The sequence below is a fragment of the Macrobrachium rosenbergii genome, chromosome 45 (assembly GCF_040412425.1).
Source record: "Macrobrachium rosenbergii isolate ZJJX-2024 chromosome 45, ASM4041242v1, whole genome shotgun sequence".
Lineage (NCBI taxonomy): Eukaryota > Metazoa > Arthropoda > Malacostraca > Decapoda > Palaemonidae > Macrobrachium > Macrobrachium rosenbergii.
In genome coordinates, this window is record NC_089785.1 from 29,379,607 (window position 1) to 29,393,295 (window position 13,689).

The 13,689-nt window shown below is 38.9% G+C and overlaps 1 protein-coding gene and 2 pseudogenes across 1 annotated transcript; all 3 read right to left on the minus strand.

Moving 5' to 3' along the window:
- Positions 1-356: 356 nt before the first annotated feature.
- Positions 357-3,730, minus strand: LOC136829832 (leukocyte elastase inhibitor A-like; annotated as a pseudogene).
- Positions 3,731-4,727: 997 nt separating this feature from the next.
- LOC136829834 (leukocyte elastase inhibitor-like) lies at positions 4,728-7,672 on the minus strand. Its single transcript, XM_067088813.1, has 5 exons — positions 7,330-7,672; positions 7,076-7,208; positions 6,458-6,700; positions 5,774-6,018; positions 4,728-5,383 (listed from the first exon to the last, which is right to left on the minus strand). Exons 3-5 carry the CDS (start codon positions 6,486-6,488, stop codon positions 5,051-5,053), a joined length of 609 nt encoding a protein of 202 aa, XP_066944914.1. The 5' UTR covers positions 6,489-6,700; positions 7,076-7,208; positions 7,330-7,672; the 3' UTR covers positions 4,728-5,050.
- On the minus strand, positions 6,590-13,326 carry LOC136829991 (serine protease inhibitor 88Ea-like; annotated as a pseudogene).
- Between the last annotated feature and the right edge of the window lie 363 nt (positions 13,327-13,689).

Genomic DNA, 13,689 nt, shown 5'->3' on the forward strand with positions numbered 1-13,689 from the left:
AAAAAGTATAAGGACAATAAAATAAAACTCCATCTCATTACCTTGTGGTGGTGACTTGTCACGCTCTATCCACTCAAACTAATGAACAACGCTAACTGCTCTTCTTTTGTTTGTTTACGTTGTTAGTTCGATGGCGAGTCTACAGGTGGCAGCACCATAGAGACTCTAAAAGACACTGCTGAATCGAAGCTAAAGACTGCAGTATAAGTATTCTGTGATGACAGCACTCTGTAACGAAGTGGGGATGACACCTACTCCTTGGTCACGTAAACTTCAAAGCTTTGATATAATCTTTGCTAATAAACTGAGTAATGCTTCTTCTAAGCAAAGTGTTAGGAGGACTGAAAGTAGGAACATGCCAGTCATTATTTTAATCAATCAGAAACGAATCAATCTAAAAATTTGACCCTTATAACATTACTTCATATACCTGAAACTTTTTGCGAGGGATACAAGTATGCATACATGTATATGTTTATGTATGAAATTACTTTATATACCTGGGAAGGAGTGTGCATGTGTGTGTGTCTGTGTGTATAGGGTAGACGGACGAAATTAGGAGACAGTGGAAAGACAATGTGGATATACAAGACACAAGGTGTCCATCAATATTTGTAAAGGAAAAGTTTTCATGAAAAAGGCCAACATTGTAGATCACTCGCTGTGGGTCATTTGAAGGTTTTCCTGTCAGAGAATCTCATAACAAATTAGGACTAGCTCTGCAAATGCCTGGGATTTTTGATGTCCCCAATGAAGAGAACATTGTTCGTCAGTCTGTCGTAGACCATGAAGACGAAAGGCCTGTCGCAGTGGAATTCGACAGGTTTTGGAAGCCTCTTTAAAGATGTCAATGGCACTATAAAGAGAGCTGTTGCAGCTGCAGCCTCTGTTCCTTCTTCGTTGACGTCTACATAAGCTTTGTGGATGATGTCTGACACGGCCAACTTATTCTTAGAGCTGAACTGGCTCAGGTCAGCCCGACTCCCATCAAAGATGTCCACAATGCCCATCTTTTTCAGTGCCTTGGAGGAAAGGAAATGAAATGATTATTATTATTATTATTCTATGCCTTGGGAAAGACATCAGAATTGTGTATTTGAAAAACAAACTAAATCACCCTTGTTGCTCAACCTCACAGATCAAGAATCAAGAAGTCTTGTCAAGAAAGCCATTGTTTTGGCTTCATTGATGACACCAAACTAACTTCTGACCAAAGCCAGTGCTGCTTATAAATAATAATCAGTGGACCAGTCATGTAGCTAGTATAAATGGTACCATATCTAAGCATTACCCAGACCCATTGATGGTCCAATTTATTGAGAAGCCAAAAGGAAAAGCAAAGATATAAGTGTCTAGCAAACATTGGCAGTAAGCCAACAAAGTAACAACATTACGGCTGTGCCATACTCACAGTCACCAAGTTCTCGGACAGCTCTCCACGGAATTTAAACTTGGGGAGAAGCACGTCCACGCTGCGAGACTGCAGCTTCCCGGCACTGATGGCATCCCTGAGAACAGCACTGCTGAGTTTCTTGACCACACTGGCGAGAGAAAGTGCTCCATTCCCGTCAGCATTAGGCAGAAGAAGGATCATGGAGAGGTTGCTCCCAGCGTAGGGCAGCTCTAGAAGATGTGCGCCAAGTTGACTTGATTCCCCTGTTCAAGTCAAGTCAGATATGCATTCAGTTATTCAAATAAATTGACAATAAATATAACTTTTGCTATTTTCACATAATACACAAAAACATTGATTTTAAAATTAAAAAAGCCTCAATAAAAGATTACAACTTAGATAATCACGGCCTGTGATGTCTGTCAAGGTTAGCAAGCCTTGTTTATACAGTTGGTTGGGTGGTGGATTAAAATCAAGAATCCTGTATGCTGACACATGACCCTGCATGCAAGTGTTAAGAGGAATATGGGGCCTTGTGTGGACCAATTAATTTGACTTTACTACCCAAAGGTATACTTATATTCAGAATAATAATAATAATAATAATAATACTGTAACGTAACAGTATGCTCAAGTCTTACCATAATTGAAATCTGCAACTTGACTCATCATGTCGACTGAAACGGTATTGCTTGGAGCAACAGAGAAGTCTCTTCTTTGGGTCGACGACTTTGTGAACTCTCTCTTCCAGAAGCCCTTGAAGTAGACAGCATTCACAAGGACCATGCTGGCTGTGGACGTGGTCTTCCGTCACGATGCTGGGGATGAGGCCTCGTGTCTTCTGCTTGACGAAGGCGTTGATGGCTCCAGCTGCAGTCTTAGCCTGAAGAAGGTTGGGTAGACATTTACACTGGCTTTCTGCACCTCAGTCTGATTCACTGTCACTCACACCAGCAGACTTCTGAGGGCTGGTGTAATCTCAAAAGTCTTGTATTTATAATATTTTCACTCAGCAACACTTTAGACTTGTTTTGGACTTTCAGTGACTCCTACTTGCTCATATCAAACATCTGCATGTGAACTTTATAACATATTCCTATAAGTAATCAACAAAGGCCACTTACATATAATATCTGTATAAATTACCTACATCAATTAGTGCAACAGTAGCAATCTACTGTTTTTATGGTTTTTCATATGCCCTTTCAGCCTGACAGACTATCATACACAAACCAAATCATGCAAACTTTATGCTCACATTGTTGAAATTAAGGATGCTTAGCTCATCTGGGAAAAGGGTGAGGACGCAAGGTAGCAAAGCAAAAGACTCATTGAAGTAAGCTCTGCTGGCCACATCGAGACTTATGTTGCCATTGTTCTGTTGTTTGTATCTGAAAAGGAATACTAGGCTAGAGACAGTTCATTTACAGACAGAAAGACAAGTAGATAGAACTGATACTTTATCACATTTCATAACTGTTTATCTTTGATTCATTTTACTGCTGTGCTCACAAAATCTCCAGCCCTTTTGACAGTCGGTGAGCAGAGGGCTTATCAGCCACATGCAATCCTGCTGCCAACTGTGCCTGGGTATTGCCTGCTGCCCCAAAGTACACCATGACCAGGGCTGCCCAGATGTTGTAGGGGGAGAAGATAAAGTTCTCTGAAGGCTCCTTCAGTGTCAGTTGTTTGTAGAGACTGAGTCCAAAATCTACAATGCCGGAGAGATCTGCGTTTTTGTCCAGAGGCAGAACGTTGGCATCGGGTGTGAAGCACTGGAGATGGGCACCTCCTATGCCCAGAAGGAGCATCAAGGATTTGAGCCAGATCATGCTGTTAGGTCTGTAATAAGAAAATACTCATGTTTTAGTCTCATGTGAATCAACATCTGCACTACTATGGGCATGGAAAGCAGTTGTACAGTTGAATAGCTTAGCCGCTTTATAGGCAGAGGAGGGAAAGACCTCTGGAAGTTTGGCACTGTTATATATATATATATTGAACTCTTCAGTGCTTAGCTTCCACTTACATACAAACTTCTCTTCCACTGAAGATTGCTCTGGATATCAAATTATAATCCACATACACATCAAAAAATAAAAATAATAAGTGAAGGCATAACCAGATCTTTGAGTCATGTTCCAAAGAGCACCAAAACAAAAATCTTTCTAATGATGAATTCAAGATCACACTCACCTGTAGGACAGGCGCACGCAGCCAAGAACTCCAAGGCACTGATTGTGGACGCTTCAGAAGGCCCTTGTTTTATACACACCTCATTTGGAATACTTGCCAGATGTACAGCATAGTTGGGTAAGCTCCTACGTGCCACGTTTCTAAACAGATCATTATTTTTTGCTTGTGTTTCTGTTCCACTTTTATATGATCTTAACGAACCCCAAATATTAGAATAACATTCGTTGTGGCAACGTAAACACGTCGCAACGCCTGACATTCCATCAAAACAGGTTGAAAAAGTGGAAAAAAGCTTAAGAAGCATGTGGCAACTCAAAAATAACTCCTCTTCTTCCAGATTGATAATTGTTTTCCTGAATGTATTGTCAGTCAATGAGCAGCTGATTCTCCAGAAGCCCTTTAGAAGTTTTAGCAGGAAAAGAACCATTTCTCTCCCCACAAAATCTCTCCGTAGGAAATATAAATAAAAAGTGAGATTCCTATGCAAGCAGACTTCTTAAGGTGACAATAAAACAACTACCCAACCACTTACAATTCGATCTTGAGTTACTTTACACAGCCATAAGATCCACAGTAAGACACATAATCAGATGTCTATACTAACAACTTGAAGGTAGACTATCATCAGTGGTATTAGTCTTCTCTAGGTTGGGCTATCAATATACTAATCATGAAAATGTTCAAGATTCCTACTTTGTACTCCATATATAACCTAATATCAGGTTAATACAAACATACAACAATATTTAAAGAATGAAATAACAATTACACATCTATTCAAAAAAAGTATAAGGACAATAAAATAAAACTCCATCTCATCACCTTGTGGTGGTGACTTGTCACGCTCTATCCACTCAAAACTAATGGACAACGCTAACTGATCTTCTTTTGTTTGTTTACGTTGTTAGTTCGATGGCGAGTCTACAGGTGGCAGCACCATAGAGACTCTAAAAGACACTGCTGAATCGAAGCTAAAGACTGCAGTATAAGTATTCTGTGATGACAACACTCTGTAACGAAGTGGGGATGACACCTACTCCTTGGTCACATAAACTTCAAAGCTTTGATATAATCTTTGCTAAGAAACTGAGTAATGCTTCTTCTAAGCAAAGTGTTAGGAGGACTGAAAGTAGGAACATGCCAGTCATTATTTTAATCAATCAGAAACGAATCCATCTAAAAATCTGACTCATGTATCATTACTTCATATACCTGAAACTTTTTGTGAGGGATACAAGTATGCATACATGTAAATGTTTATGTATGAAATTACTTTAAATACCTGGGAAGGAGTGTGCTTGTGTGTGTGTATAGGGTAGACGGACGAAATTAGGAGACAGTGGAAAGACAATGTGGATATACAAGACACAAAGTGTCTATCAATATTTGTCAAGGAAAAGTTTTTATGAAAAAGGCCTACATTGTAGATCACTCGCTGTGGGTCATTTGAAGGTTTTTCTGTCAGAGAATCTCATAACAAATTAGGACTAGCTCTGCAAATGCCTGGGATTTTTGATGTCCCCAATGAAGAGGACATTGTTCGTCAGTCTGTCGTAGACCATGAAGACGAACGGCTTGTCGCAGTGGAATTCGACAGGTTTTGGAGGTTTCTTTAAAGATGTCTGGCACTATAAAGAGAGCTGTTGCAGCTGCAGCCTCTGTTCCTTCTTCGTTGACGTCTACATAAGCTTTGTGGATGATGTCTGACACGGCCAACTTATCCTCAGAGCTGAACTGGCTCAGGTCAGCCCGATTCCCATCAAAGATGTCCACAATGCCCATCTGTTTCAGTGCCTTGGAGGAAAGGAAATGAAATGATTATTATTATTATTATTCTATGCCTTGGGAAAGACATCAGAATTGTGTATTTGAAAAACAAGCTAAATCACCCTTGTTGCTCAACCTCACAGATCAAGAATCAAGAAGTCTTGTCAAGAAAGCCGTTGTTTTGGCTTCATTGATGACCACAAAATCAACTTCTGACCAAAGCCAGTGCTGCTTACAATTAATAATCAATGGACCAGTCATGTAGCTAGCATAAATGGTACCATATCTAAGCATTACCCAGACCCATTGATGGTCCAATTTATTGAGAAGCCAAAAGGAAAAGCAAAGATATAAGTGTCTAGCAAACATTGGCAGTAAGCCAACAAAGTAACAACATTACGGCTGTGCCATACTCACAGTCACCAAGTTCTCGGACAGCTCTCCTCGAAATTTAAACTTGGGGAGAAGCACGTCCACGCTGCGAGACTGCAGCTTCCCGGCACTGATGGCATCCCTGAGAACAGCACTGCTGAGTTTCTTGACCACACTGGCGAGAGAACGTGCTCCATTCCCGTTAGCATTAGGCAGAAGAAGGATCATGGAGAGGTTGCTCCCAGCGTAGGGCAGCTCTAGAACACGTGCGCCAAGTTGACTTGATTCCCCTGTTCAAGTCAAGTCAGATATGCATTCAGTTATTCAAATAAATTGACAATAAATATAACTTTTGCTATTTTCACATAATACACAAAAACATTGATTTTAAAATTGAAAAAAGCCTCAGTAAAAGTCTACAACTTAGATAATCACGGCCTGTGATGTCTGTAAAGGTCAGCAAGCCTTGTTTATACAGTTGGTTGGGTGGTGGATTAAAATCAAGAATCCTGTATGCTGACACATGACCCTGCATGCAAGTGTTAAGAGGAATATGGGGCCTTGTGTGGACCAATTAATTTGACTTTACTACCCAAAGGTGGCCTTCTCTTCTGGTTAAAGAACTAAGTAATAATAATAATAATAATAATAATAATAATAATAATAATAATAATAATAATAATAATAATAATAATAATACTGTAATGTAACAGTATGCTCAAGTCTTACCATAATTGAAATCTGCAACTTGACTCATCATGTCGACTGAAACGGTATTGCTTGGAGCAACAGAGAAGTCTCGCTTTTGGGTCGACGACTTTGTGAACTCTCTCTTCCAGAAGCCCTTGAAGTAGACAGCATTCACAAAGGACCATGCTGGCTGAGTGGACGTGGTCTTCCGTCACGATGCTGGGGATGAGGCCTTGTGTCTTCTTTGACGAAGGCGTTGATGGCTCCAGCTGCAGTCTTAGCCTGAAGAAGGTTGGGTAGACATTTACACTGGCTTTCTGCACCTCAGTCTGATTCACTGTCACTCACACCAGCAGACTTCTGAGGGCTTGTGTAATCTCAAAAGTCTTGTATTTATAATATTTTCACTCAACAACACTTTAGACTTGTTTTGGACTTTCAGTGACTCCTAATTGCTCATATGAAACATCTGCTTGTGAACTTTATACTATATGCCTATAAATAATCAACAAAGGCCACTTACATATAATATCTGTATACATTACCTACATCAATTAGTGTAACAGTAGCAGTCTATTGTTTTTATGGTTTTTCATATGCCCTTTCAGCCTGACAGACTATCATACACAAACCAAATCATGAAAACTTTATGCTCACATTGTTGAAATTAAGGATGCTTAGCTCATCTGGGAAAAGGGTGAGGACGCAAGGCAGTAAAGCAAAAGACTCATTGAAGTAAGCTCTGCTGGCCACATCGAGACTTATGTTGCCATTGTTCTGTTGTTTGTATCTGAAAAGGAATACTAGGCTAGAGACAGTTCATTTACAGACAGAAAGACAAGTAGATAGAACTGATACTTTATCACATTTCATAACTGTTTATCTTTGATTCATTTTATTGCTGTACTCACAAAATCTCCAGCCCTTTTGACAGTCGGTGCGCAGAGGGCTTATCAGCCACATGCAATCCTGCGGCCAACTGTGCCTGGGTATTGCCTGCTGCCCCAAAGTACACCATGACCAGGGCTGCCCAGATGTTGTAGGGGGAGAAGATAAAGTTCTCTGAAGGCTCCTCCAGTGTCAGTTGTTTGTAGAGACTGAGTCCAAAATCTACAATGTTAGAGAGATCTGCATTTTTGTCCAGAGGCGGAACGTTGGCATCGGGTGTGAAGCACTGGAGATGGGCACCTCCTATGCCCAGAAGGAGCATCAAGGATTTGAGCCAGATCATGCTGTTAGGTCTGTAATAAGAAGATACTCATCTTTTAGTCTCATGTGAATCAACATCAGCACTACTATGGGCAAAAAAATGGAAAGCAGTTGTACGAAAAGAAAGATGAATAGTTCCAGCATATTTTAATAGGCAGAGGCATATTCTAAAGGGAAAGACCTCTGGAAGTTTGGCACTGTTCTATATATATATTGAACTCTTCGGTGCAATTAGCAATTTCCATTTACATACAAACTTTTCAACTCACTGAAGATTGCTTTATGGATATCAAATTATAATCAACATACTTTTTATCAAAAATAAAATAATAATAAGGCATAACCAGATCTTTGAGTTGTGTGTTTTGTTCCAAAGAGCACCAAAACAAAAATCTTTCTAAATGATGAATTCAAGATCACAGGATTCACCTGTAGACTCAGGCATGCTTCTTCAGCCAAGAAGAACTCAAGGCACTGATTGTGGACACTTCAGAAGGCCCTTGTTTTATACACACCTCATTTGGAATACTTGCCAGATGTACAGCAGTTGAAAGTTGGTAAGCTCTATCACGCCACGTTTCTAAACAGATCATTATTTTTTCGTTTTGTTCAATTTTGTTCTGTTCCATTTTTATATGATCTTAACGAACCCCAAATATTAGAATAACATTCGTTGTGGCAACGTAAAAACACTTCGCAACGCCTGACATTCCATCAAAACAGGTTGAAAAAGTGGAAAAAGACTTAAGAAGTTATGTGGCAACTCAAAATAACTCCTCTTCTGGAAAGATTGATAATTGTTTTCCTGAATGTATTGTCACATCAATGAGCAGCTGATTCTCCAGAATCTTTAGAAGTTTTAGCAAATAGAACCATAGGAAATAAAAATAAAAGAAATATAAATAAAAAGTGAATTCCTATGCTTTAAACAAAGACAATTCTAAGGTGACAATAAAACAACTACCCAACCATCTTACATTCTTCTTTCGATCTTGAGTTACTTTACACAGCCATAAAATCCACAGTAATATCACATAATCAGATGTCTCCTCACTAACAACTTTTGAATCTTAGACTATCATCAAAGACAGGTATTAGTCTTCTCTAGGTTGGGCTCATCTTTACACCAAATATACTAATCATCCAAAATAAATGTTCAAGATTCCTACTTTGTACTCCATATATAACCTAATATCAGGTTAATACAAACATACAACAATATTTAAAGAATGAAATAACAATTACACATCTATCCCAAAAAAAGTATAAGGACAATAAAATAAAACTCCATCTCCATTACCTTGTGGTGGTGACTTGTCACGTGACTCTATCCACTCAAAACTAATAAACAACGCTAACTGATCTTCTTTTGTTTGTTTCGTTGTTAGTTCGATGGCGAGTGGAGGAATCAGAGGTGGCAGCACCATAGAGACTCTAAAAGACACTGCTGAATCACCTTGTGGGGTTACTAAAGACTGCAGTATGAACAAAATTATTCTGTGAGTTTGACAACACACCTGGAGACTCAAGGATATAAATGTGGGAATGACACCTACTCCTTGGTCAGAATAAAGCTCATTGCTTTCATATAATTCCTTTCTTTACTATGTATTAGGTTGAATAAAAATGCTTCTTATTTAATCAAAGTGTTTATGAGAAAAGGACTCATATTAAGTAGGAACATGCCAGTCATTATTTTAATCAATCAGAAATGAATCTTAATCTAAATTTTGACCTTTTTTTATAACATTACTTCTGAAGAAGTATACCTAGAGGGCTGTTTTTAGAGGATACATATAAAACAACTTTTACATTTACAGTATATAACACAAATATAAAATTATTTGGTGCACCTTGATAATGTGGAGGTTACATGCATGTATTTATGTGTGTGTGTGTGTATGTAAGTATGAAATTGCTTGTCATAACTGGACAGGTGTGTGCTTGTGTGTGTGTATGTGTGTGTGTGTGTATGTGTGTGTCAGGGATTTCATTAAGTCAGACAGATGAAAAAGGACAATGTAAAATATACAAGACAGAAGATGTCTATCAATATTTTCATGAAAATGTTGAAAAGTTTTTATGAAAAGGGCCAACATTGTACTACATTATCAGGCTCAGTTGCTGTGGGTCATTTGAAGGTTTTCCAGTCACAGAATCTCATAACAAATTAGGACTAACTCTGCAAATTTGCAGGATTTTTGATGTCCCCAATGAAGAGAACATTGTTCGTCAGTCTGTCGTAGACCATGAAGACGAAAGGCCTGTTGCAGTGGAATTGGACAGGTTTTGGAGGAGTTCTTTAAAGATGAGAATCTGGCACTATAAAGACAGCTGTTGCAGCTGCAGCCTCTGTTCCTTCTTCGTTGACGTCTACACAAGCTTTGTGGATGATGTCTGACACGGCCAACTTATCCTTAGAGCTGAACTGGCTCAGGTCAGCGACTTCCCATCAAAGATGTCCACAATGCCCATCTTTTCAGTGCCTTGGAGGAAAGGAAAATAAATATTATTATTATTATTTTATGCCTTGGGAAAGAACATCAGAATTGTGTATTTGAAAAACAAGCTAAATCACCCTTGTTGCTCAACCTCATTGATCAAGAATCAAGAAACAAGTCTTGTCATTGCCATTGTTTTGGCTTCATTGATGACTGACCAAACAACATCTGACCAAAGCCAGTGCTGCTTACAACTAATAAATTGCTGGACCAGTCATGTAGGTAGTATAAATGGTACCATATCCAAGGATTACCCAGACCCATTGATGGTCCAATTTATTGAAAAGCCAAAAGGAAAAGCAAAGCCATTAAATAATTGACAGTAAGCCAACAAAGTAACAACATTGTAACCAAGCCATACTCACTTTCACCAAGTCATCAGACAGCTCTGCACGGAATTTAAACTTGGGAAGAGCACGTCCACGCTGTGAGACTGCAGCTTCCCGGGCTGATGGCATCCCTGAGAACAGCACTGCTGAGTTTCTTGACCACACTGGCGAGAGAACGTGCTCCATTCCCGTTAGCATTAGGCAGAAGAAGGATCATGGAGAGGTTGCTCCCAGCGTAGGGCAGCTCTAGAACACGCGTGCGCCAAGTTGTCTTGATTCCCTGTTCAAGTCAAGTTATTTTTGCATTCAGTTATTCAATTTAATTGACAATAAATTTAACTTTTGCTATTTCACAAGATAATACACAAAAAAATTGATTTTAAAAATAAAAAAGCCTTGATAAAAGAATACAACTTAGATAATCACGGCCTGTGATGTCTGTCAAGAGTTAGTGAAGCCTTGTTTATACAGTTGGTTGGGTGATTGATTAAAATCAAGAATCCTGTATGCTGACACATGACCCTGCATGCAAGTGTTAAGAGGAATATGGGGCCTTGTTTCCTTCAATTAGGATTATCAACTTTACTTTCCATCAGGCCAAAGGTGGCCTTCTCTTCTGGTTAAAGAACTAGTGTCTTTAATAATAATTTAATAACAAATATTAATAATGACTCTGTGCCTGGTTAATAACTAAACAGTACTGTAATAATAACAGTATGCTCAAAGTCTTACCATAATTGAAATCCGAAACCTGGCTCATCATGTCGACTGAAATTTTACTGCTCGGAGCAACAAAGAAGTCCTTCTTAATGGTGTTTGACTTTTTGAACTCTTGTTTCCAGAAGCCCTTGAAGTAGACAGCATTGATGAGGACCATGCTGGCTGAGTGGACGTGGTCTTCCGTCACGATGCTGCTGATGAGGCCTCGTGTCTTCTTTGACGAAGGCGTTGATGGCTCCAGCTGCAGTCTTAGCCTGAAGAAGGTTGGGTAGACATTTACACTGGCTTTCTGCACCTCAGTTTGACACACTGTCACTCACACCAACAGATTTTAAGCAGGCTCTTGTAATCTCTAATGTCTTGTATTTATATCATTTTCACTCAACAACACTTTTGACTTGTTTGGGACTTATTCTGATCCCTTCTTGCTCATATCAAACATTTCTACATGCAAGCTGTAGGGTGTAATCCTTTAAAGAATCAATAAAGCCACATACATATAAAATCTATATACATTGTCAACATCAATTGGCCCAGTAGTTTTAATCTGCTGGTTTTTGTAGTTTTTCACAGCTACTTTGATCATGAAACCTAATAACTACACAATTGCACCTAAAACATGAAAATTTCATACTCACATCATTGAAATTAAGGACACGTAGCTCATCTGGGAACACGGTCTGGACACAAGGCAGCAAAGCGAAAGAGTCGCGGAAGTAGGCTCTATTGGCCACATCGAGACTTATGTTGGCATTGCTCTGTTGTTTGTATCTGAAAAGGAATACTATGATAGAGACAATGCATTTGCAGAAAGAAAGATAGATAGATAGAACTAAAACTTTATCACATTTCATAGCTGTTTATCTTTGATTCATTTTATTGTTGTACTCACAAAATCTCCAGCCCTTTTGACAGTCGGTGTGCAGAGGGCTTATCTTTCACATGCAATCCTGCTGCCAGCTGTGCCTGGGTATTGCCTGCTGCCCCAAAGTACACCATGACCAGGGCTGCCCAGATGCTGTAGGGGGAGAAGAAGAAGTTCTCCGAGGGCTTCTCCAGGGTCAGTTGTTTGTAGAGGGTGAATCCAAAGTCTGCAACGCCAGAGAGATCTGCGTTTTTGTCCAACGGAGGAACATTGGCATCGGGCGTGAAGCACTGGAGGTGGGCACCTCCTATGCCCAGGAGGAGAATTGTGGATTTGAGCCAGATCATGCTGTTGGATCTGCAATCAGGAGGTATTCAGTATTTGTCATCCAATCTCATGAGCATGAACATCAACACCACTCTACAGTAAACGTTGCTAAATATTGAACCATAGTTAATATTCAACAAAAAATATTATCCTCGTCTAATTCCAAGATTACTTTTATTTGATATGATTTATTTTATAATTCAATAGAACAAGTGAAAGATTTTTATTTGAAATATGCCCAAAAAATTCCTCAAATATGTTCAAAAAATTAAAATAAACGCTCTAGAAGAGGTCCATTGGAGTCTGAACTGCTCTAAGAACCCAAAACAAAACATCTTTCATTTTCCTATGTGGAATGCAACTAGATAACATATCTTAGTGTGAAAGAATATTACCAGTATTAAAACAATTATAAATATAAAACAGAAAATGGCAATTATTGCTAATTCATAAATATTTTCCCATTATTCAATACAATTTAAATGGTCATGTCTTTGCTCATAATTTAAGAAGAATAAAAATATGGCAACTCTACATCTACCTCATCACTTGGCAAATCTATTTATAATTACTAGATAATCACTCAATGGTTTGAATAAACTTCATGCTTTCTTTTTATTCACACACAGACTTCAATTCCACTGAAGATTGATCTTGATATTGAAATGTAATAAGCACTCACATGACAGAAAGCAAAAATAATAACAATAATAAGAATCAAGAAACTTATATGTGTGTGTTTTGTTCCAAAGAGCACCAGAAAAGGAATTTTTGCCACTAAACTCAAGATGATGCTCACCTCTGAATATTGCAGGAGTTTGATGCTGTAGGATTGAAGGGATACTGGAGAAGTCAGGATATGCTTGCTGCAGGCAAACACAGCCTAGAATCGCAAGGCAGTGATTGTGGATGCTTCAGAATGCCCTTGTTTTATACAGACCGCATTTGGAGCGCATGCCGGATGCACGATGATTTCACAGCCATGCGAGTTGCTCTGCGCTATCACGTACCACATTTCTAAACAGTTGAATATTTTTCACTCACGTTTCTGTTCAACTTTGTACTGTCTTAGCAACCTAAACATTATAATGACATTCATTATAAGCACTTACACACGTGGAATACCTTTCATTTCTTCAAAATATGATGATAAGAAAAACACTTTTAAGAACTACGTGGCAACTGTGAAAAACCTGATATTCTTCTTCTTCCCGAAATGATTCGTGTTTTCCTGAATGTCCTTTGCTGCCTCGGAGGCTTTAATAGGAAAAGCACAACGAAAATAGTGATTTCCCTTCACACAAAAACTCTGTCAGTACG